Here is a 24,787-nt window from a genome sequence, read left to right as displayed (position 1 = left end):
AAAAAACTTAGCCTCTGTCATAATAAACTTCTGTCCAGATTTTCTAAAATGCCATGTAGGTTTGACAAAGTCATTGATGAGAGAAAAACTTTAACCTCAGACTTAATCTGAATGTTAACTGTAAACAAACTAAGTCCATTTATCAATAAAAAACTGAAAAATGAAAATAAATATTTTCGAAATTTTGCTCAGGATAATGTATTTAAGTCATAAACAAGCTTCTGTCCAAATTTCCTCCCCTAAAATTCCATGAAGGTTTGACAAAGTTATCGATGTCTTAAAAAGTTTTAACCACAGACTGAACCTAATTGTTGATGCCACAGACGCCGACGACGGAATCTAGGAGCATTATGTCTCGCTTTCGCGATATAAATGTCGCAGGCTCCACAAAAACACAAAGTATATGTTGGGAAACATGTGACTAAATTAACCAATGAGAAACAAGAAAAATCAAACCATATATAATATATTTCTCTAATGAATACCCGATTACCCTTTTTTGACCTGTTGAATATTTTTATTAAATCAACGTGTGGTTCGTTTGATCTCAGTTTGTCATTGGTTAAAATTTGATTATGACGTCTTGTTTTCTCTATATTTCATTTTGTGACGTCACGAAAAAAGGCGACCATGCCTAATGACGTCGCATTGAAAGAACACATCTCTGCAGATCATCCGAAAAGATGATAAATATTGTCTGTATATCGGCTAAAAATCATTAGAGAAACAGATTCCCCTACCAAATCTCGGGCAATACGATATTTATCAACTCTCGACAGTTAAATTAAAAATATTTAAAACGTTCGGCGAGCCTTGCGCTTTCAATAAGAAAATTTAACTGCCTCGAGTTGATAAATATCGTATCACACTTGATGCCGTGGTAGAATCTTTATATATTTAGTCAATTGTTACTTAACGTACAACTGCTTTTCTTTCTTAAAAACGTTTAACCATGTACATGATTGAGTTTCTTAGGAAACATTAAAGTTGAAACATCGGAAATTTGGAATCCTTTCCTTATCGATTGTTCTTCCTCGATCATCTTTCAATCAACAGATTAAGTAAATTTTGCCAAACGGAAAAATTTTCTTTCTTCATTTGTCAAATATCTCGAACTGATCCACATTGTATGTTTAAAAATTAATTTAACATATATTCGTCATCATAGTATTGTTTATATTGCAGTATGATTATGGTTGAATATCCATCATGACATTTAAAGATGTAGATGATAAAGTGAATATATTTTTGGATATTTTTCAGTATTGATCTGTAAAAGAAGGAAAAAAAGTGTCTTTCCCAATAGCGAATGCCGGATTGTCGATTCGCATGTCGGTGCTATATGCACGTTAACCAAATAGTTGCAAAAGGTATCGCTCCATTTGCAGTTCATGCAATTTCCTTTGGGGTTTTTGTCACGATAATATGTTCTATATTGATTTTTTAGATTTAAATTCATCGGTCAAGTACCGTTGCATGTAATATAACATTGAATTATATATCATGTTTGATCTTATTTTTCTACATTACTTATACAAGAATTTGATCATTGGACCAAGGATATTTTCTATCTTGTCAATTGGTTTATTTATTAGTTGACTTTGAACTAGACTTCAATAACTGCAAGTACACCATAACCTCGGAACTTTGTAGTTTTTGTTTTTTATGGTAATTATTTGTGCTTCGTTTCCATCTGATGTTTACAGTTGAGTTTTATGTTAAAGTTGTGCTATTTCATCATTTTCGCACGTTAGAGTAGAATAGAGCAAAAATGTTCAGCACTGCCACATTCTAAATATTCCTTCCCAAAGAAACTTCTGTTCAGTGGTTGTCATTAGTTGCTGACGATGTTATTTATTTTTCGTCCATTGTTTTCAATAAAGAGAGGCCAAAGATACCAAAGGGACATTCAAACATATCAGTCAAAAATAAACTGACAAAACCATGGCTAATAAAAAGGACATAAACAACAATACAAGTAAAGACTGAGCAACACGAACCACACCAAAAACTGGAGTGATCGCAGGTGCTCCGAAAGGGTTACCAGATATCACATGTAGCACCGTCAAATTGCTGAAAAGTCTAATTCGGTAGGTCACATTCGGGGATAGGGTGACGGGATTGTAGTTACGACGATTGGAACATACCCGTTGTCATCTGTGAAACAGACATTTCATAACGGTCAATTAATTAGTGATGGCGTGAGTTGCAACTCTCTATCCAGGCAATCATGATAGGAAAACAATTTAGCGCGTAAAGAATTACATTTTGTCTTTAGAACACACTGAATTTTCACATTTGGTACATTCTAGGTAACTAGTGTATTTTTATATCCTGTGAAAACAAAACAACAAGATATAAAATATTGATTGCCGATGAGAACACTATCCAACAGATTTTAAACTGAAGCGGATTTATGTAATATACTAGGTAACCGAACGGCCTTCAAAAATGAACAAAGCTCATAGTCATCTGGAAAAGGCCCTCACATGACAAAATCGAAAACAATTTAGATGAAAAAAAATGGCATGATTTATGAAATTCTCTGTAACTGACATTATTAAGATGCTTGCTTTCCTGATTGACTTTATACTGGAACTTCTTAGGAAGACAGAAAAGAAGTTAGCAGTATCCTTTAACTTCGGATAAAGCTATTTAATAAAAAGTAATATTATGTTTACTTCCAAATAATCTGCTGATATCATGTTACTTTAAACATTACTTTCAATTTTTCAACTATAATTGTACATTAGGAAGGCTACCACTCTTTTTGTGGGCAACACGCTTGAAAGCAGACATATCAAATAAAAGAGGGTCTTAATTCTCTTGGAAGATCAAAGTATACACGCGACGCTTCAAGTTTTCTACGTGCAAAGTCCATATCGGCTTTCGTTACATTATCACTGTGTGCTGTCCAAACCGTTAAAGTGTAACCTCTGGACTTCTCAAGTAACCATTCAAATGAATCTAAAGAGTCAATCAGCTGCTCCGCCCTAACAGGGAAAGTGATTGGCTGTTGTAAATCTTTTACAATATTGTGCATTTCCTGTACCATTTCCATTGTATAGTTTAGGCTGTTATTATCTCCCTTACTTTTAGTTGTCCAACCTAGAGATAGAACAACATTTGGAAATTCCTCAATTGCCTCCAAAAACGCGTTAGCAGGAATTCGAGGATCTATGCCATCCGGACCTTTAAGTATATCAGCATTTGCCCATACCGGACCTTTGATTCTGGAACTCTTCCTTGACACAATCTGTAATGCTGGTTTAACTGCATCTATACTTTTAAGATCAAGTTTCATGCCTTTATCGACCTATAAAACATCTTAAATATTCATTACACGATATTGCTTGCCTTAAGAACATATTGCATGATTAATTATATATTTTTCTGAAAGTATTACTTTAAATATTCTTTTTATGAAATGCAAAACACGTATGAGTAATTATCGTTTTCATTTATTTCACTATTATAGCTTATTAGAGTTTTATATTCTGCAACATAGAAGTAAATGGCATCCAACCAGACACAAACGTACTCTGTTTCATTAATTCGTGTTGCAACATTCTGTTATTTCATTTTATCCCTGGAGAGACCTATAGGGCTTGCCTTAATTTGATTTTTTCCTCATCTGGCACTTTATTTCATCTACTTTTTTATAATTTTCAGAAAACTGATTATATATTTGGTATAGGACATCGATCTTTTCAGTTATTGCACTTTAAAATTAAACCGTATTTGACCGAACTTTTTATATCGGTAAAGGTATCTTCGAACACGGGGATTCTTGTTATTGCTATTTTCGTAACCGTTAAGGCAATCGACAAATTAATTTTTACGAATTGCTCTCTATATCAACAGGATCTTCTGTTCAATTTTAATCAAATGCACTTTTTGTATTTGACATAAGTTATACACAAATGTAACTCTACGACATGAACCGTTAGTTTAAGAAACTGCGGTATTATGATTTAATGTCCTTGGTCCATCAAAGTTTTTGAGATGAAATTCTGATGTCCGATAATTGCGTCAATATCAATTTTGCTGCATTGTGACACGAAGACACAATTTGTGGTACATAAGTTTTTCTAATTATGCGCCTTAAGGATGTTAGCTAGGTCCAGATTTTTTTGATTTTTTGTCAGGTTTTCGGAATCCAAATGTAGAATTAATAATAAATATGATAAAATCCTTCTTATTTGTTCATAGTATTTTTGTGATTTTACTTTTTATATCTCGAAAACAAGCTCAATTATTTCTTCGATTTTAGTTTCATTATCTATTATATACTTTGAAAAAGATTATTTTTTTAAACTTAATGGCCAGAATACCTTAATAATTTCGTCGATCCATTGTTCGAACGTAATGTTGTTGTTATCTCCGACAGTATGTGCCATTATGGGAATGTTTGTTTGGTTAGCTGTATCTTGTCCTAGTAACATGATGTCACCTTCTATCATCATCACATCACCTACAACAGTTTATACAAATTTTGAGTTATTAATAAAAAGTATAAAGATATCAAAATAGAATTTTAGCTATGACGGAAACATACTATCATTTGCGAACAAACATCCGCTATGTGGCTTTTCTGAAAATAAACCAACAAAAAAACAACAATCAAAATAACTAGTAAGTTTAGTAAAGCGAAACAATATAAATGTACGAATTAAGTAGGTAGACCTAGGTTAAGGGAAACAACTCTTAAAATCATCAGTATGTTTGTGTCAACCATTTTCATAGATATGTCCTAAACTCCTAGGTTACATACCTACATTTCAATCTGTTTCAGGTAAATGCTCAATATAAATTGATGAAACTTGACTTTTACAAATGTATATAACTGATTTAAAGAGTTATCTCCCTGAACCAAGGTTTACTCCCTTAAAGTTGTCAATGATGGTTAATTGTAACAGGTTAAATAATTTTACAGGCTCATAATTCCGGCGATACACTGCTCGGTTTTCTTTTTATGACGCACCTTATTTTTGTGTATTTAAGACACCTTATTGTCGTGTAGAGTTATTATTTCAGGTGTTATTAATAAACTCCAAGGTGTTCACGAGCGGAAATTGTTTGTTATGGACGATCAACAATTGTTACATTAAGCGTATTAAGCAATTTATATGTAAGAATTTCATTGTAGACTGCCAAATTTATATCTAGATACACCTCTTTGACGACGAACATTCCACAAAATGACAATCTGTTTGTCCCCTTGTAGGCAATTATTTTGTTTTCAAGGCCTTATCAATACTAATTGGAGTTGGATTTTTGTCATTCTCAAGGTCTATAATTACATGATATACAAGGTATGATCAGGTGTTCACCAACTTCTGAAAGTTAACTTATTCAGGTCATTAGTTTTCCTATAATAAAACATGCTCATATTTAACTATTGTGTGATCTCCTGCATTTCATTTCCAATATGCAAATAAAGATCTGTTCCCGTAGTCTTGATTCGTTGACTTTTTGATGATATTCGAATCGTTATTGCATTCATTTCAATTTAATCATAGGCTGAGAGACTTCCCTCCCTCAACCCCTCCATGACTTCTGTTGATATTTCAAATTTACCTATAATCCACTTAATGTCAAATCAGCTTCAAATTTACCTTGTGTGGCAGTATTTAGTAAATTCCATGTGTCTGTGTTATGGCTCCAAATAATACCACTCGCGTCACGTGGCGTAATATTAAAATATAGCAGAGGACTGCCGGCAGTGGATGAAACATCTACAAAATCTTGATACAAGGCTTCATCAATGTTATATAACAATTTGCCCTTATCTGCATCATTCCTCAACAGAAGTAAATCAAACGCTGTACAATTGACTCTCAATGAATTTGAGGAGATTACGAGTTTCACACTTGGGTTGGTGTCTAAAATCCATTTTATACCCTTCCATGATGATTGTATAATGGCAGCTTTCATTTCTATCGTAACCTTAGTTACAGGAAAATTTAGGTTTTTTATCATGTCACTTACGTATTCGGAAGTACCATATTCTATCCCATACCGTTCACAAAAAGTTTTAGAAATAGCAAGATTTACTCCAATGTAATTATCCTTTACTGACAAAGGAGACAAATCTTTCTTAAACCTGAAATGACAAGTTATTTGTCAAATTTATTTAGTATTTATAAAAAGTAAAATCATAGAAATACTGAACTCCGAGCAAAATTCAAAACGGAATGTCCCTCTTCAAATGGCAAAATTAAAAGCTCATACACATCAAACGAATGGATAACAACTGACATATTCCTGACTTGCATTTTTGTGTAGAAAATGGTGGATTGAAAATGCTTTTATAGATAGCTATACCTTTCACTTGTAAAACAATCGCATTTGAAATCCAAAATGTTTCTCGACAAAAAAATTTGAATTAAATAATTAAATTTGGTTGCAGTCTATCAAACTAGTGGATGATATTCGTTATTATTTTGTTTGTAAATCAAGCCATTGGAGTTCTAGTTTAAATTGTTTTACATCTTGGCATATCGGAGCATTTTTTACCTTACTATAATTTTTTAATATTAATAAATAAGGAATAAATTTCACAACGGCTGGCTATACTATACGGTATGGTTTTGCTCATTGTTGAAAGCCGTATGGTGAAATATGCTGGTATCTATATCTTTTGTCGCGTTCCACCATTTATACACCAAGGAACATATGTTAGCATTAATCCATGGAAAAACATGCAAATACATGAAAAGGTAAAATACTAGTAAATCTGCACATAAATTAATTAAATATAAGCCACTTTACAGAAAATAGATAAATATTGAACCATAATTAGGGCACGTTGAAACAGAACAAAAAAAAAACGAGTACCAGTATTTTCTGAAAACATTTAAATGCTGACGATATCTGCATTTATATATTATTAGGTTTTTTTCTGCAAAGTCGAAAAAGCAGTACCCCTTGATATCCATTTTCCCAACTTGATATCTCTTGTTTATATATAGGTATTATATAAAACTAAACCATATCTACTTATGTTTGTAAATGATAAAAATAATATTTAAACTTTCCAATATTCAATCACCTGTCTATGTCGAAACTGGAACCTGGAGACAAAATTGGAATGGATATCAGGACTGGTTTATCTAAGACTACATTTCTTAGAGTACGTAAAACCGTTTGAGCTTCAATATTATCCTTCACATTTATCTTAATGCCAGTATTAGCATCACTCAACAGTGTTATCGTGTTTAGGAGTTTAATACCATCGCTCGCTCCAATAACAGGATCATTTCCACTTGAGGTTTGTATATTTACTTCTATCATGTTGTATTTGCCTAAAATATTATACTATTAGTTTTCATGATACTGAAATGTCAAATACATCATTGAAATTTTTGCTAAACAAAAACAAAAAAAAAACCTGTCCACTTTGAAACATATTCAATTTGTTTTGTATATTTTAACCGCCGAATGCAAAGTAAATTTGTTTTTCTTTAATATTACTGGCTGCATGACTTGTATGTACATTTTTTGCAGTGATATTTAAAAAATGTTGTATACGTAATATTACGTTGATCAAGCCAAAAAATTGGATGATTATTAATCTTTAATATGTGATTTCTCGTGAAATAAGTTCTAAGTAATTGTGGAATGAAATTAACTCATAAATAACGTAATTGTCGATTGAAATTAACTCATAAATAAATGTATAGCATACACTGTAACTACACATGTTCTTAATTTCCTGACCTATCGATAAAGCTGTATCAATTTGAGTCCGACTGTTTACATTCGGCAGCCATCGGATGTTTATCCCATCGCCTTTCTTAAAATCGTCAAGAATATATTGTCTGTTTTGGAGAGAAACTATTGGTAAATGTACATCGTTGTCTTTGATATCTGTTCAATAGATAAATAAGTAAAAATCAAGTTTTAATATATATAAGGTTCTTTTGGCAAAGGAGAAGGTCTACTCAGTGTAAGGGTTATAATTAGCTCCAAGAGTTGGTTGTTTGACGTGAGCACTTCCATACATTACGTGGAAACATTTTTTTGGCAATTACTGATAGAAAATAAATTAACTCTACAAACTGCAATATAATACCTCTGAATTATACATAGATTTGTTGTAACATCAATGTTTGCCCAATATGGTTTGATTAGGGATTCTGTATAAATATGGGCACCTTTTGGTAACAGAATTTTTTGGATCAAAGATGGCGCACACAATTGTTTTAAGCTCTTATAAGCTCTTAGAGGTAAAATGTTGTCATGGTACGACAATATACAAAATATGCTGATTTTGGAGCATTTAATTCGCACTTTATAAAGAGATTTCTGCTACATAGCATTAATAGGACATGCATTGAGAAACAGACACCTCATTGGTCAACCATCGTGTGACGAACACATAAACACGTGTTTTGTTGATTCAGTCATTCAACAACCGTACAAGTTTGCAGTTGTAAAAGAATAACAACAAAATATGATAGTGCACGCAAAGTGTTTATAATTTGGTTTCAGGCAAATAGAATGGATGGATATAAGATTAAAAACAAAACAAAACAAACAATGACTATCGAACTATAATACTTATTGCAAGGTACTAAATCGATGATATTATAAGTAAATTATGCATATTTTCTGTTAAAAAAATCACGCAAACCAGAAAGTCAACATCGCATTAACTAGTATTAAGTAAAAAGTAAAATTACCAAAATATTGAACTCCGAGGAAAAGTATAAAAGGAAAGTCTCTAAGCAAATGACAAAATCAAAAGCTGAAACACTTCAAACGATTGCATAACAAATGCCATTTTCACTGACTTGATACTGGAATTTTCTTCTGCAGAAAATGGTGGTTTGAACCTGGTTGTATATCTAGCTCTCACTTGTATGACAGTATCATCAAATTCCATTATTTTGACGATTATATTGACAAGTGAATTATATTACGATACATATAACACGATAGTGATAAAGTTTACACTTGACTACATACATAATCTAGTTATGTTGACACACTTAAAAATGTAAAAATATTTACCGCATTCACGTTTCTGTATCGCTAGTACAATAACAGCAATAAATAATCCTGAAATCACCACAATAGCTGTAACGATAACTGCTCGCTTGGTGACACCTTTAGTGGACATGTTAAAAGTTAACAACAAGAAAACACACTACTTGTAAAAATGGTTCATCGTATTATTACGTGAATTCCGTCTTCGGTAATAGTTGAAATCATCCTAAAACTAACACCGGATGATCGTTTCTTGTACACAGGTAAATTGTAAAGATACTGTCAACAAATCAAGGTCAAACTTAGGAGAATGTAAACCATTTACAATGATAAAGAAAGTAGATTTCTTTCAAAATAGATAACGACAATTGATTGAATTAGGCCACAAAACTACATGGAATACTCCTCTCCTATTGGTATTAAAAGTGAGGCGGACGATATCGTTAATAAACATCTGCGCCATGAGTGCATGTTACGCTCGTTGCATTTTTTAAGAATAAAGTTCTAAAACTTCTCAGTTTCATATCAGAAAATAAAAACTAAAGAAAGGTTATCTTAATAGATATAAAACAGTCTCATGTTTAATTGAAAATGCTCAAATTATTTTAATGATATGTCCAAAAAATGAAAATCACCCTTTTTGTATTGATAAAATCCATAAAATCAATAAAAAAAAAATTAAAAAAAAACGAAATAAAGTTAACGCCAAAGTTTCATGCAATTTTTGAAAGCGTTTTTAAGCTATTGTTCGACAACTGTAAATCCCCCTTTTAATTAATAAAGCCCTATAACTCGGAAATGTAAACTCTAGTATTTATAAAAATCGAAAGGAAGTTCATGGTAAACGATATAATCAATTTACCAAAGTGTTTTGCAAATTCATGAAAGTGTTTTAGAGTTATTGACCGAAAATTGAAAAATCCCCCTTTTTCAGTGAATATTTATAAAATCGAAAGGAAGTTCATGGTAAACGATATAATCAACTTACCAAAGTTTTTTGCAAATTGATGAAAGTGTTTTAGAGTGATTGACCGAAAACTGGAAAATCCCCCTTTTTCAGTGAATAAAACCCCATAACTCGGAAACGCAAAATCTAACTGACTTCTACCACCTTAAACTATATAACCCAATTGGGGGAAAAAATCGTATTCCCAATAGATAAAAAAAAGTTTGAATTGGCAGAAAAACGTTCTGTTTAAAACATTGCAACTAACAAAAACTCTGAAGCAAGAGCAGAATATATAACAGTAAACTTTAAGAAACCAGACTAAAACATTTGTTAAATAACAGAAGAAATTATTTAAAAAAAGATTATTCGAAAACGTTACGAATAACCCAAAGCCATATGGAGTTATATCAAATCCAAATCAAAGACAAGATGAGGTATCGGTGACCTACATTTGGATCAGGTAGATGTAAAATCGAGTAAAACATAATATAATGAACAAAAAGCAGTAATATTATAAGAATACTTGATTAGTGTTTCACAAATGAAGCAGAGTATATATTTAGTCACATGATATACTATTCTCAACAAACAGTACGGCTTTATTTCGGAGAGATACAACTTTTAGAAGTAATCTATAAATGGTATTGAGCCTTACATAATGACTTCCAGGTAGATTGCATCTACAGACTTCATGAAAGCCTTTGACAAAGAACCACAGAGGAGACACGAACAGAAATTGAAAAATTTTGGATAACTTATCTAATATTAAGACTTTTTTATTATAGTGTTCGTACATATAGATACCAAAGAGTTTCAGTAAATGGTGAAACATTTGACTGGAAAGAAGAAACATCAGGAATAACACAAGGCTCAGTGTAAGGCCCCAGTTACATTAATGCCATGATAGATTGTGAACATTTATTTACTGATGACTGAACTTTTCAGGATCATAGAAGATGAAAATAAACTCATCAAAGATAGATGCCAGGATTAAAATTTTATATTTACGCCAGGCGCGCGTTTCGTCTAAAAAAGATTCGTCAGAGTCGCTCGAATCAAAAAAAGTTTAAAAGGCCAAAATAAAGTACGAAGTTGAAGAGCATTGAACACCAAAAGTTCCAAAAAGTTTTGCCAAAAACAGCTGAAGTAATCCATTCCTGAGGTAGAAAAGCCTAAGGTTTTGAAAAATCTAAAGTTTAGATAACAGTTAGTTTATAGTTATGAACATATCAATGATAACTCAAGTCAACACAGAAGTGCTGACTACTCGGCTGGTGATACCCTCGGGGAAATAAATCTCCACCAGCAGTGGCATTGACCCAGTGGTTGCAAAGAAACTCATCATAGATAGATGCCAGGATTAAAATTTTATATTTACGCCAGACGCGCGTTGAAGTTACCAAGATATTCTACGAAATGCAGTTAGAAAAATGAAGTCGTGCAATGTTCCAGGTATTCCACTCAAAAAATGTAAAAATATTAATATACGTGGTTGTAGAAATAAAAACAAAATCATAAAATGATTGAAGAAATTTAGTTTTAGTCTTATTAAACATATTAAAAAGGTATTGTTTACAAGAGCACGAATATATCACATTGTTGTTTAATACGTCTGAAAGTAAGAATTAATTTTATTTTGTTTCCGGGCACCCAAAAATTAATTTCATAAAAAAATATTAAAAAATACCGAAGCCCAAGGTAAATTCAATAAGGGAAAGTTCATATAACATGACATATTCAAACGGTCATCTAACGTTTGGAGAAAAAATGTTATACGATAAATAATAGATAATTTTCACTAAAATATGATTTGATACAAAAAATAATAAAAAAAGAGGAGTCAAAGTTGATCGTTATTGGGTGTTACTTCTCTTATAAGATCGTGTGGTCGCATACTTTCGACAGAACATTTAGGTTTTGTCTTGCAAGGTTTGCTTAATAAAGGTATGGTTCTATTTAATAATTATTATTTCAAATTATTGTTTATATAATGATTTAATTTGCAATATTTTAGATTAAAATAAAAAATATGGATACTTGTTTCAATTGGTAAGAAATAAGTTCACAACATTTTGCAAAATCTCTTACATTGGATAGTGTATTAATATTCTATATCATTTCCCTTAGTTATATTTTTTTCTATAGCACACAATTTGAAATCATTTGTTAGCTACAATTGACGTCGATAAACCAAAATATACACTTGGTGTGTGTTATTTGCTACAAACGCAGTCCGAATTCTGCTCTGTGCATGTAAATTTGTTTTAAAAAAAGCATGCACTTCCAATGACATAATGCTGGTACTTAAATGCATACATAATTTTTAAAATGCAATGCTTTATACATGAAAACATTATCTTGCAGATCCTTTTTGAAGAAGAGGTGGTTTTTTATAATTATTTTATAACCTCTGTGTATTTTTATTTTATATAGCATCTACCTTGCATAAAAATTATGAATTCTTACATTTTATAGCTGAGTTTGTTTTTTTTTTCTTTTCTCCAAATTTAAAGAAAATAAGATCAAGGCAACCGAAAATTGAACTGTACCAAACCAAACCTGAAATGAAAATTATTTCAAGTCATGAATAGATAATTGTTTGACCATAACGATATTTCGAAGTCAAATTCACTAGCGACATATTTTCGTGTTTCCAGATCTAAAGATACCAGAATAGGTTCACTGGTATTTGATTCAACCAATTTTTTTTCTATTCTCGATTTTGACATCTGGTCTGGAAAGAATTTGAATGGCGTGTGATGCACGCATATTAGGAAATCCTTACTTTGTTCTCGCAACTACAATCTCCTGTAGCTTTTCTTGTAGTTTTTGTAAGTTACTCTGATTTGTCTCTTCAATCAATTTACGAGATTTGAAAACTGTTTAACTAATGCTGTGTTTATTAGTTTTTGGTTTTTTTTAAAGGAGAGAACTTTAATATTTACACTACTTCTGTTACTGACAAAAGCATGCGATATTGTCCTTGTCAGTTGAAGTCCTACAAAATTGATAAAATGTATAATTACAAATAACCATGAATCCGACGCAATACGACATTTGTGGTTATTAATAATTATAATTTTTCCTTCCAGTTCAGCTGAAATTTGATTCTTTAACAACATTATATATTAAAGAATGTTAAAATAAACTGAAACACCTGGCTTATAATTTCGATGGCGCCTTTAATATTTTATAATGAAGAACAAAGTACAGTATCAAAATAAAAAGAAATCCGAAGTTTGGAAATTTATTGAGTACCTAGTTAACTGTGTTGTGAAGAAACACACATACCTTGATATTTAACAAAATGTCCTCTTTTATAATAGAGAAGAAGGGATATGGTGCATTAATCGATGACAGAAGGCCCTCTTCAATAATTCATATTTCCAATCTCAGAGCTTAAAAATATGCCATTTATTGAAAAGCAAGTTTGACAATGAAGTATTATGAATAAACTCATCATATTAACCAGAATTGAAATTTTGTATTTGCGCGACGTGCGTTTCGTCTACAAAATACTCATCAGTGACGCTCGAATAAAAAACAATAAGTCCAAATATAGAACGAAGTTGAAGACAATTGAGGACCGAAAATTCCTAAAAGTTTTGACAATTACAGCTAAGGTGATCTATTCCTGAGCTAGAAAAGCCTTAATATTTCAAGAATTCAAAGTTTTGTATACAGTAAATTTATAATTATGACCATATCAATGATAATTCATGTCAACACAGAAGTGTTCACTACTAGACTGAGAAATTAATACTATACCAGTAGTTGCATCGATAAATAAACTCACCATAGACATGATAGATACCAGGATGGAAATTTTGTAATTGCTCCAGACGCGCGTTTCGTCTACAAAAAAGACTCATCAGTGAATTTCGAATCAAATATGGGCAAATGAAGTACGAAGTTAAAGAGCATTGATGACGTATTGTTTCGTTATGTATAATTTTAGTCAGAATGGAAACATTTATGTTGGTTGGTTTTTTTTTCTCATATTGTTGTCAATATAATGTAACTATATGCGACAGTCATACAAGTTAGAGGTAACACTAGCTATAAAATCAGATTTTATCCACACTTTTTTTCTTAAAATGTCAGAAATATAGCACAAATAGTCCTTTTCTATGTATGGTGACGATGTTTTTGTTACAGTTCAGTGTTTCTGTTGTTCCGTTGTTTTCCTCTTATAGTTGGTTTGTTTCCCTTGGAAATCGATTTATGACTTTGAACAGTGTTATACTACTGTTGCCTTAATTTACCAATTATGCCAATTTGTTTTTCTCTAATGTCTTCACTCAGCCAAACTAAATAATCGCTTTAATATTTTCAAAAACGCCTGCAAAATCGTACATACATAGCTAAGAGAGTTAAACATTACGATATCTTCTAATCAATTAAGAAATAACAAATCGGCAACTACCTGAATACGAATCTTTTGGTAATGTATTTATTTAATTTTTATTTTATCCAACGGTTATTATTCTAATAGTTGGAGCCAGTCTTTTTATAGTGTGTATACGTTGACTGCGGTTTACGCAACATATAGTAAATATTGGAAAGAAACCGGTCGACAAACATTTTTTTGAGTTTGGGAAAATTGATTTTAACTCAGGCAGACAGATTTTAATTTAATGACCACTTTAGTAGTTTTATTAAATTTGAGGTCAGGAAAGTGGACATAGAAGAACTAGAAAATATTTTGTGGAGATAGTATGCTTTCGGGAGGATAAATTTTATTTAACTGAATATAATGGGGGTGCATTGAAAATAGCATTCTATGATTAATGACATTTTAATACTGGGAAATGTAATTTAAAATTTGTAATAGTCTCAAAAAAAAATAATTATTTCAGATAATGTCAAGGTTTTTATACATAATCCTACGTAAGTGTATCAATTACTCAGTTACGCTTGAATATGTAAAGCATTTCATGCCGTTCAAACATTTTCATTTGATAATGTGGTATTGCAACATTTAATGATACATTATAACATTTAATAGGTTGGGTTTTGTTTTACATTGTTATAACAGCCAGATTTTGCTCACCCATAGTTGTCAATATAATGAACTTTTGCGCGACTGTCATACAATATAGAAGTTTAGCTAGTCATAAAACCTGGTTTAATCCACAATTTTCTACATAAAGAAATGCTGTACTAAGTCTGGAATATGATAGTTGTTTTCCATTCGTTTGATGTGTTTGAGCTTTTGATTTTGCAATTTCTTACGGAATTTTCCGTTTTGAATTTTCGATAGAGATCGGTAATTTTCTTATTTCATTTTTTCATTTTGCTTTTTTTTTTTATTAATATATGATTGAAATATGACAAACAATTTAAAAAATGTAACAAAAAACAGAGGACATTATTATCTTTTGGATACTTATTGTGTAGGTCTAGTGAATCCCGAAATTTAATGTTCAACTAGGTACAAATTTTGTATATGCTTGTAAGCAGACTTTATGAAAACAAGTTTTCCACGAAATAATTTTGTGTGTCCCAGATAAACTAACGACCGTAAATAAATTCACAGTCGATTATGCATGAAAAACAAAAAAAAGATCAGAAAAATGAAAATAATAATGTTTTGTTCTTTCCAATTTTTTTAAACAAAACTGCAAGGTCAGTGCAAGAATGTTCAGTACTTTACACATTGATTATAAAGGGTTTAGTAAACCTTAAATTAACTTTTGAAGAATGGTTTTTATATTTGTGTTGGTTTTTAAAACGAAACAGAAGATCAACTACAAAATTGTACGGTCCAGCCAATGAATTTGATGCAAACAAAATATTTTGTTGAAGTTTAAGTGATCTGATTTGCAAAATCGTTCTGTTATTTTTTTTCCAGATGTTTATTTTATACAATCTACCCCATTTTACCAAACATAAAATGTCATTTTAAATATACATGTATCTCATTTAAAAATTACCCATGTGGTAATTATTAATAATCGATGCTTTCGTAAACCAGTTTTGTATCTTTCAGATGTTCAAGAACTGCTATATTTCAACATAGATGAAAATTTATATACAATATGACATGAAGATCTTGATCTTTGTTTAAATGTACAATTCAGGTTATTTGTTCTTAACTATGTAATCTGACATGTTTTAAGTAATTTCCTTAAAAATATAAATTACGAATTACAACATAATTTCAAAGATTATGAAATATTCTATATTTTTGGAAACAAACAAAAATTTGATTTTGAAATGCATTTGTTCACAAAAATGTTTGTCGGAAGCTTTATTCAACAAGAATCTACGAATCAGCTTCTGGAAATGTGAAATATTTAATTAAATCTTTTTTATTTTATTTTATACAGGACTGGGGTCAAAATTAACATCAGTAGCAGTAATGTCTAACGTTATCTTTTTTCCGCAGTAGTATAAACAGTCCAAAAATAATGTCTGTTTTTTAAGCTTTACTTGATTTTGGACCTGGATCCGGTAAAATATAACAATCCTGGAATACTTTGTAGTTGAATACTCAAATGTACCTGTCAAACCTTCTGGTAATCAACTTAATTTGCCTCACAGATAATGACTGCAGTTAAAAATAATTTTTCTAGAAAATGTATCTTATATTCGCACATAAAGATGTTTTTATATGTTAGTTATGTGTCAAAACTGACAGTTGTATTATTAAAAGACGTGGGAAAGTTTTAGATTTGGACCATATTGAGAAGTTTTAGATGTTAAATAATATGACGATTGGATATTATTTAAGTATAATTGATGTGTTATCTTTAATGTATACATATTAGTCGTAATTGTCTTTCAAAAATCTGTTCAAATTGAATTATGTATAAAAAAGCTGTTCATGCTTAAACTATATGTGTGTGTGTGTGTGTAAACAAGGTAAGGTATTGAAGTTAATAAAATTACTATGTTTTGATTAAATGCGTTCAAATCGTTAACCAAGTTTATTTGGGGTTTTTTAAGACACTTTCCTAAAGATACCAGATTTTAGAAGAAAATATTGATATTCAAAACATACAAGCTACAAACTGTGTGACGAAGTCAACTCTTGGAGGCATCGAGCTTAAAATACGGAGAGGTGCGGTTGGAGGTGTCACCCCGAACTCCAGACGAAATAAGGCATTTTTCCCAGATCCTAAAAAAATATTATTAATTCCAAATTCCTGATAACGGTCAAACCCAAAATAAAAGCCCAATCACGATTTCATGCAAAAAAGGCCCAAAAAGGGACCTTCTGCTGCCCCTCTATGGAAACATGTGAATAAACATCAATTGTTTTCAATGTAAGTTGTAACTTTCTGTGTAGATATTAGTATTTTGACTTCCGACAGTTACATTTTTGATGTAACGAACGCACATCGTGCCTTTTTCTAGTGATATATTTAATCTGCTAGGGTAATTTGATACTTTTATTATTGGGACATCAAGATTTCTTTGAAAAGAAAATTTTCATGTCTTTGCTTGATTGAGACTATAATTTTTCTCTTTTCAGATGTTTCAATATTCTGTATCGGACAATTTTCATCATTAGATGGGAGTCGAATATCGGTCACTTTAAGCATGATTAGTAAAACAGGTTTCATGATGGGCTTCATTTTAATTTTCATTACACTGTTCACGCCAACGTTGATGTATAATTATAGCAATATCATACATAATCATTTTTTAATGTGTGGCCCAGACTATATGTGTGACCATGCCTATATGAATTACACATACTTACCTAACAATTCATACAAAAACATAGAACTATGTCCTGAATGTTTTTGTAATTCAACATGCATAATAAATGAAAATTGTTGCCCGGATTTTTTTTTTAAAATGCCAGAACAAACCTGCATAGATTCCATAATTCTCGATTCAACCTATTATGCAGTAACTGCCATATTTCCAATGGTGACGAGTTGTCCATATGGGTCAAATTATACTGAAATTGAATTATGCGCGAGGAACCCCACAACTGTAGAACGTATGAAAACTCCTCACGTGACGTCAACCAACATACCACTAACATACCTGAATAAACACTGCGCATCATGCCATGGACATACCACGTATCACCAATGGGATTTAAATATTTCTTGTTACCTGTTTTCTGACTACAATTTCTTATCAACCTATCAACAGGTAATAGACGAGGCGATGGAAAAGCAGTGCTTTATTATGTATCAGATAGATACTCTTCCTGTTCGAAACTGTTCTCAAAATGAAGAAATACATTTTAACAAGTGTAACATGACAGGTATGTGGGACATATTCGATCCCGATATTCAGTACGCATGTGAATCTACATATAAACTAGTTTACAAAGTGTACAAAAACATATTTTGTTTTATTTGTAATCCTATTCGTCGCATATACACGACAGATGTTCGAACTTGTAACTCAACTGGTTCCTGGAAACCTTTTGACCAAGGGCTCCATGATGCTTGTCAATACTATAACAACCCAGACAACAGTTTGTCATTTTTAAATGTATTTTGCTACTTGTGTAATAGAGATAACACTTTTAGTAATTCCTTTGTAGATGTAAATGCTAGTATCACTTATGGACGTAAAGGTAGCGTTACCTTTTATACTTTGCAAAATATAAGTGACTTCAGTCTGTCGTTTTATAAGCAATATTTGAATGATCAGATGAAAATTACTCCAGTAACTGCCAATGATAAAGAAAATCAGAGTTTTACGTTAAACCTTACAAATACTTTGCTAAAGGCATATGCATATAATCCATTTCTTCCTGGATTGTGTAATGAAGAGTTGTTGCCCCTGGATGCTCTTGATGTCATCAAACCGATTATGACCCCATGTAGTTGTAATTTGTCAGCGATTTACGAAGGAAATTTACCACTTTGTTTAGATGTGTTATTGACCAATCCATTCATGTGTATGGGCAATGTTATCAATTTTTTTGATGACTATAAACTCGAAGAATCTATGTATGCCGTGGTAGAAAGCTGCTCTCAAAATCTTAATTCTACATTATTAAGGGAAAAATGTACCGGAAATGGTCACGACATTTATTCATTTCTCCCTGTCGTAGACACAGTTACGAATATTCATTACAAAAGTTTCCATTGCTTCCTCTGCAACCAAGTTACGTATATGGATGATGTAGATCAGGTTTTTTACAATGATCGTTACCTTTTTCTGTTTTACATAAATATTATCTGCGAAAATGATGTCGACATTGTATATGATCGTTATTTGTCTATATCTGATATTATTCTAACGGCTATGTTGAATAATTGTAGAATAAGCCTTAAAAAGCAAAACGAATTACCTGTAGAATGTCACAGGGACGGATATAACGACATCGTTCATCAGTGCGACGTTTCCGGAATATTGACGGAGTTTGATTTCGACATTGAGTGGGCATGTGAAAATCTAACGTATGCAGTATTACCTCAGACAAAGCATAAACAGACGATATTTAAAAACGTATTTTGCTCGATTTGTAACCCTCCAAATTTTAATGAAAATATCAAATCGAAATGTAACGAAACAGGTACGTGTCAGTATTTGGCTGATAATTTAACAACTGGATGTTTTGTCTTTCCAACGGTAATCAGGGAAATTCCATATAAAAACGAATTTTGTCACGCTTGTAACGAACAACCATGCATGATGGTATTTCAAGTCAATGAAACTGAAATTGACACACATACCAGTCCATGTTTTCCCCCTTTTGAACCTTATAAGTGTGTTTGTCTAGGCCCAGGATGTCTTGCTCCATATGATATTCCGGGAGTGAAAATTCGAAACTTGTTCCAAATTGATCAGACAAAAACAAGTGATGAACCATGGGATGTTCATTACTGTTCTGATGGACAGCTGTACGACAAAATTGAAGTAAGTACATTTTATGCTTTTTAGTAAATGTTTGTTTGTTTGAAGATTGTAACACAGTGATGACAGCTGTTACCATATTTTGACTGTTTAACGATTATGTCTGTTTTGTTCACGAATCGTTGTAAAAATAACAGAATTTGATGCTACTGTCATACAAGTGAGAGGTTTAGCTCTGTAAAACCAGGTTCAATCCACCATTTTCTATATTTGAAAATGTCTGTACCAAGTCCGGAATATGACCATATGACAGTTGTTGTTCATTCGTTTAATTTGTTTTATCATTTGTTTTTGGCATTTGATTAGAGACTTTCCGTTTTTAATTTTCCTCGGAGTTCAGTATTTTTGTGACTTTACTTTTTGATAATTATATGAAAATATAAAAACAAATGTGCCTAAATTTAATTCGGGAAACGAAGTAACAAGAAACAGTTTAACCTTGATAAACTATGTCAGACGCAACTACACGTATTTTTAAACTATCATCACGTACACTCGAGATAATGGTCAAACAAACACATCCAAAGCCCAATTATGGGATAGATATTATCATGGATCTTATTTCTCCTTGTTGTTTTATGATATATTTTATGGACAAAAGATTTGCTCGTGTTATGATAACTATGCGTTGCTTGTTTTTTCTACCTTGGTCGAAGTTAAAATTGTGTTGTTGTCTTTAAATTCCTGACGTAAATGGTCATCATCTTAATAATATTTTACTTTTTAAAGCGCTACAATTTAAACGCTATAACATTTTGTCTAGTTTTATTCGTTTTTATCAAATCTTTTATTTTTGTCAATTTAAGTTTACCTTTTTATAAGCTTTATAAACTACAGATGATGACTCACATTCACCAAAGAAGAAGGTATAAAGACAGGCGGAAGATACCAAAAGAATAGTCAAACTCGAAAAACAAACTGTCATTTCTTTAACTTAAAGAAAAACAAAAAAAAGACCAAGAGACAAAATCTACAAAACGCTACATACAAAACTTAACACTGTGCAACACAAACTTATTGCTGGATCTCAGAAGGGTATTCATAATTTAGATCATGTATTTGTCCAAACATGTTGTTTCTGTAGCAGGTCTACAATTACTTTAAAAGTCATTCAAGATTATTGATTATTGTCTACTTCGTTCAAAAGCATATCGGGCCAATCTTTTCTTGATTCTGAATTTTGGTATTCCAACACCAAATTGTACCATCTGTTTTATTGGATAAGTGCTGCTAAATATTAAGTTATCTTTGCAATGTCTTGTGTAGTTCTATCCGTCATACGATTGTGTGTTATGCTTTGAAAAGTGAATTACAATTTCAATATTTGTATCCGGTCCACGTTTGTAATCTTTCAACATTGGGATACATCATCTGAACATACTAAACCACTCGTTTAATGGTTTCCATAGATATATCGTATTCTGAATTGATTACTTTTTAATTCAACTGTTTGTTTTTTTCATTTTCTTCAGAAAAACTGTCGCAACATCACGTGCTTTCCAGGAAGGCATTTGATTGGTGGAAGTTGCGACCCTTTGTTCACAGTCACCAGGAATATAAGATACAACTTAGAAGTCTTCGTTAGAAATGCTGATTCACCAAAACAGTTTAATGGAACAGAGAAAATCATATTACGATGGTTTGAAAATATTGTTAGAAATCATTCAATTGGTATAACTAGTCTGGTTATTCTTAAAACTGAAACATTTTCAAATTTTCCATGTTCGTTAGGTCAGTCAAATCCAAACGTATTTACGTATATTGCATTTGATGTGTTCATAGAATCAAACATTTATCGGAATGACCTTGAACAATCACTTCTGAAAATAGCTCCTGAAAACTCTGATTTTGAGAAGGACAATGATACATTTAGCATGGAAATATCTCTAGCTTCCGCATTCTCTGATCTACTCACTTTTGTTCACATGGCTAGGGAATTTAGATATGAGTCGAAATGCTGGAAATTGGAAGAAAACACCGAACTTTTAAATAAATACGGAAATTATAAATCAACAAAAATCAATAGACAAATTGTCTGCCCACAGTTTGTTTTTGACGCCGACCAATATACAATAGATGGTTATTCTGTTCTACTCATAAAATACAAAATAATAATTCATTACGACATATTCTTAATAGATTCAAATAACAAAATTAGAATTTGTGTCGATGATTTCCTTTCATTCCTATTAAATAGATATATCAAATCATCCACAGAATATGCTCTGGAAATAACGACAATTGTATGTACATGCGTTTCTTTATTTTGCTTGCTAGTAACTTTTATTACCTACTGCATTTTCCCGATACTAAGAACCTTACCTGGCAAAAATAATATGTGTCTCATATTGTCCCTTTTAATTGCACAGACATGTTTGCAATTTGGAACCATTTGGACTGATCGTATACTCATCTGTAAAGCCATTGGTATCATCCTTCATGTGTTTTGGTTGTCAACATTCGCCTGCATTACATCCCAGCTCCTTTGTTCTAACAGGGGTGATCTGAGCCGGATCACCCCTGCCAGATCACCCTAGTTTGAGTTTCTTGTTATGCATGCTTTCCTTTGTTCTGTAACATTTTGGCGGGAATGTCAAATCCAATATAAAACTTATAATTAATTTTACGGAAAAGACTATCTATCAAAATTCACGGAGAAAAAATCCAGTAGATATGCTAGGATTCGAACTCAAGACCTTTAGCATATCAAGCCACGACACATACCACTACACCAAGACGACTTGATACAAAATAATAGTAATTTGACATACTTAAAGGAAGCAAGATATTTTTATTAGTGGGGCGAGTTGTCAAACCTTTATTCAGTGGGGTTTTAACCTTTTACGTTAATTTGTGAGTTTTCAGACTGATTGTTCAATTTGATTTTACACTTTTTCAAAGTGGGGCAAGTCGGTAAACAAGATTGGGACGATATTTTTATAAAGTGGCGATATAGCGTGGGCCGATTGGCAAGTGGGGCGAGTTGAGATTGTTTGATATCTACTCATCGTGTTTGGGGGTCAAAAAGGGTATACATCATATAGTAATATATAAAGTATATTGTTATGGTTGTGTGGCGTTCTAAACTAGATTTTATGAATTGTAAATGGTTTTTCGTCTAATCTTAAACAGCTGGGATGTAAAATAGTTATCCCAGTCGGACTTGGTGTGTCAGTGTTAGATCACCCTCTGGCCTCCGGCCATCGGGGTGATCTTACACTGACACACCGCGTCCTTATGGGATAACTATTAATTACATCCCAGCTCCTTTGTTCTAACAGGGGTGATCTGAGCCGGATCACCCCTGCCAGATCACCCTAGTTTGAGTTTCTTGTTATGCATGCTTTCCTTTGTTCTGTAACATTTTGGCGGGAATGTCAAATCCAATATAAAACTTATAATTAATTTTACGGAAAAGACTATCTATCAAAATTCACGGAGAAAAAATCCAGTAGATATGCTGGGATTCGAACTCAAGACCTTTAGCATATCAAGCCACGACACATACCACTACACCAAGACGACTTGATACAAAATAATAGTAATTTGACATACTTAAAGGAAGCAAGATATTTTTATTAGTGGGGCGAGTTGTCAAACCTTTATTCAGTGGGGTTTTAACCTTTTACGTTAATTTGTGAGTTTTCAGACTGATTGTTCAATTTGATTTTACACTTTTTCAAAGTGGGGCAAGTCAGTAAACAAGATTGGGACGATATTTTTATAAAGTGGCGATATAGCGTGGGCCGATTGGCAAGTGGGGCGAGTTGAGATTGTTTGATATCTACTCATCGTGTTTGGGGGTCAAAAAGGGTATACATCATATAGTAATATATAAAGTATATTGTTATGGTTGTGTGGCGTTCTAAACTAGATTTTATGAATTGTAAATGGTTTTTCGTCTAATCTTAAACAGCTGGGATGTAAAATAGTTATCCCAGTCGGACTTGGTGTGTCAGTGTTAGATCACCCTCTGGCCTCCGGCCATCGGGGTGATCTTACACTGACACACCGCGTCCTTATGGGATAACTATTAATGAACGTGTGTTCATATCATATGTATTCTGTGTTTACCACTTTCAGACCAACCAGTAGTATGTCGGAGAATAATGGACTCTTCTTAAGATATGTTTGTTATTCATACGGAACGCCTTTCATTATAGTTATCATTAATATATCCACTCAAATTATGCTGTCAGGTGGAGCAAACATTGGTTATGGTGGGTCTAATTGTTTTATATCAGATATTCCCCAAATCGCTGCGTTTATTTGTCCAGTAGGGCTCATCTGTGTGATAAATATTTGGTTATTTGGGTTCACAGCTTACACAATATACACAAGACCAATCATTCGGAGCACCGCAAACGATAAACAAGATTTTTATGTGTACATTAAGCTTTTCTCGCTAACCGGAATCACGTGGATTGGGCAAATAGTAGACTCATTTATTCCATTATCAGTGTTTTCGTTTGTTGTCACCATACTTACAGGTTTACAAGGGTTATTCATTTTCCTTAGTTTCGTTTGTAACAAACGAGTATACAATTTGTTTTTGGGTATGTGCAAATATAATCATAGCGAAAGTGTTCGAGAAAGTATCAGATTGTATTCACTGTATGAAGTAAATGGCCATGAAAAGTGTATTAAACGCTACCCTATTACAAAAACATCAAAGATCTCTTAAATGTTGAACTTAATTGTTGTTTGCGCCGATTGGTAAAATACAGTTATCGTGTACATTAGAAAACATTGAATACAGAAATATTGCATTATTACCATTGTCTTATTTAGTGTCAGTGTTTTAAAAGTGTTTTACATTGAATGTCTTGAATTTTACAGAAATGTATATTTATTATAAATTGATAGTATATAGATAAAGGCAGACAAATATGAAGGCTTCGTGTGCTTGTTCTCGAGATGTAAGCCACTGAAAAGGTGGCAGGGAAAATTTTCTCTAGACTTTCTTCCATTTAACATTGTCATAATTTACCTTTAAAAAATTATGAG

General features: G+C 32.1%; 2 protein-coding genes across 2 annotated transcripts; one reads left to right on the top strand and one right to left on the bottom strand.

Moving 5' to 3' along the window:
- Positions 1–2,514: 2,514 nt before the first annotated feature.
- LOC139491110 (protein FAM151A-like) lies at positions 2,515–9,263 on the bottom strand. The gene is made up of 6 exons (XM_071278482.1): positions 9,019–9,263; positions 7,723–7,872; positions 7,055–7,307; positions 5,619–6,106; positions 4,335–4,474; positions 2,515–3,316 (listed from the first exon to the last, which is right to left on the bottom strand). The coding sequence occupies exons 1-6, from the start codon at positions 9,125–9,127 to the stop codon at positions 2,801–2,803; spliced, it is 1,656 nt and encodes a 551-aa protein (XP_071134583.1). The 5' UTR covers positions 9,128–9,263; the 3' UTR covers positions 2,515–2,800.
- An 8,810-nt stretch (positions 9,264–18,073) lies between these two features.
- Positions 18,074–24,464, top strand: LOC139492758 (uncharacterized). Its single transcript, XM_071280909.1, has 4 exons — positions 18,074–18,746; positions 19,647–19,783; positions 21,253–22,248; positions 23,817–24,464. The coding sequence occupies exons 1-4, from the start codon at positions 18,074–18,076 to the stop codon at positions 24,462–24,464; spliced, it is 2,454 nt and encodes an 817-aa protein (XP_071137010.1).
- Positions 24,465–24,787: the final 323 nt, after the last annotated feature.

Source organism: Mytilus edulis, chromosome 10 (assembly GCF_963676685.1).
Source record: "Mytilus edulis chromosome 10, xbMytEdul2.2, whole genome shotgun sequence".
Lineage (NCBI taxonomy): Eukaryota > Metazoa > Mollusca > Bivalvia > Mytilida > Mytilidae > Mytilus > Mytilus edulis.
This window is presented reverse-complemented; position numbering and strand designations above follow the sequence as displayed.

Excerpts from the sequence above, each read along its gene's own strand:
- LOC139492758 (XM_071280909.1), top strand. The coding sequence starts at position 18,074 with ATGGAAAAGCAGTGCTTTATTATGTATCAGATAGATACTCTTCCTGTT. Across the intron at positions 18,747-19,646 it reads GATTATGACCCCATGTAGTT|GCCCAGGATGTCTTGCTCCA; the intron begins GTAATTTGTCAG and ends GTGTTTGTCTAG. Across the intron at positions 19,784-21,252 it reads AGCTGTACGACAAAATTGAA|AAAAACTGTCGCAACATCAC; the intron begins GTAAGTACATTT and ends CATTTTCTTCAG.
- LOC139491110 (XM_071278482.1), bottom strand. The coding sequence starts at position 9,127 with ATGTCCACTAAAGGTGTCACCAAGCGAGCAGTTATCGTTACAGCTATT. Across the intron at positions 6,107-7,054 it reads TCCAGTTTCGACATAGACAG|GTTTAAGAAAGATTTGTCTC; the intron begins GTGATTGAATAT and ends TTGTCATTTCAG. Across the intron at positions 3,317-4,334 it reads GGATCGACGAAATTATTAAG|GTCGATAAAGGCATGAAACT; the intron begins GTATTCTGGCCA and ends GATGTTTTATAG.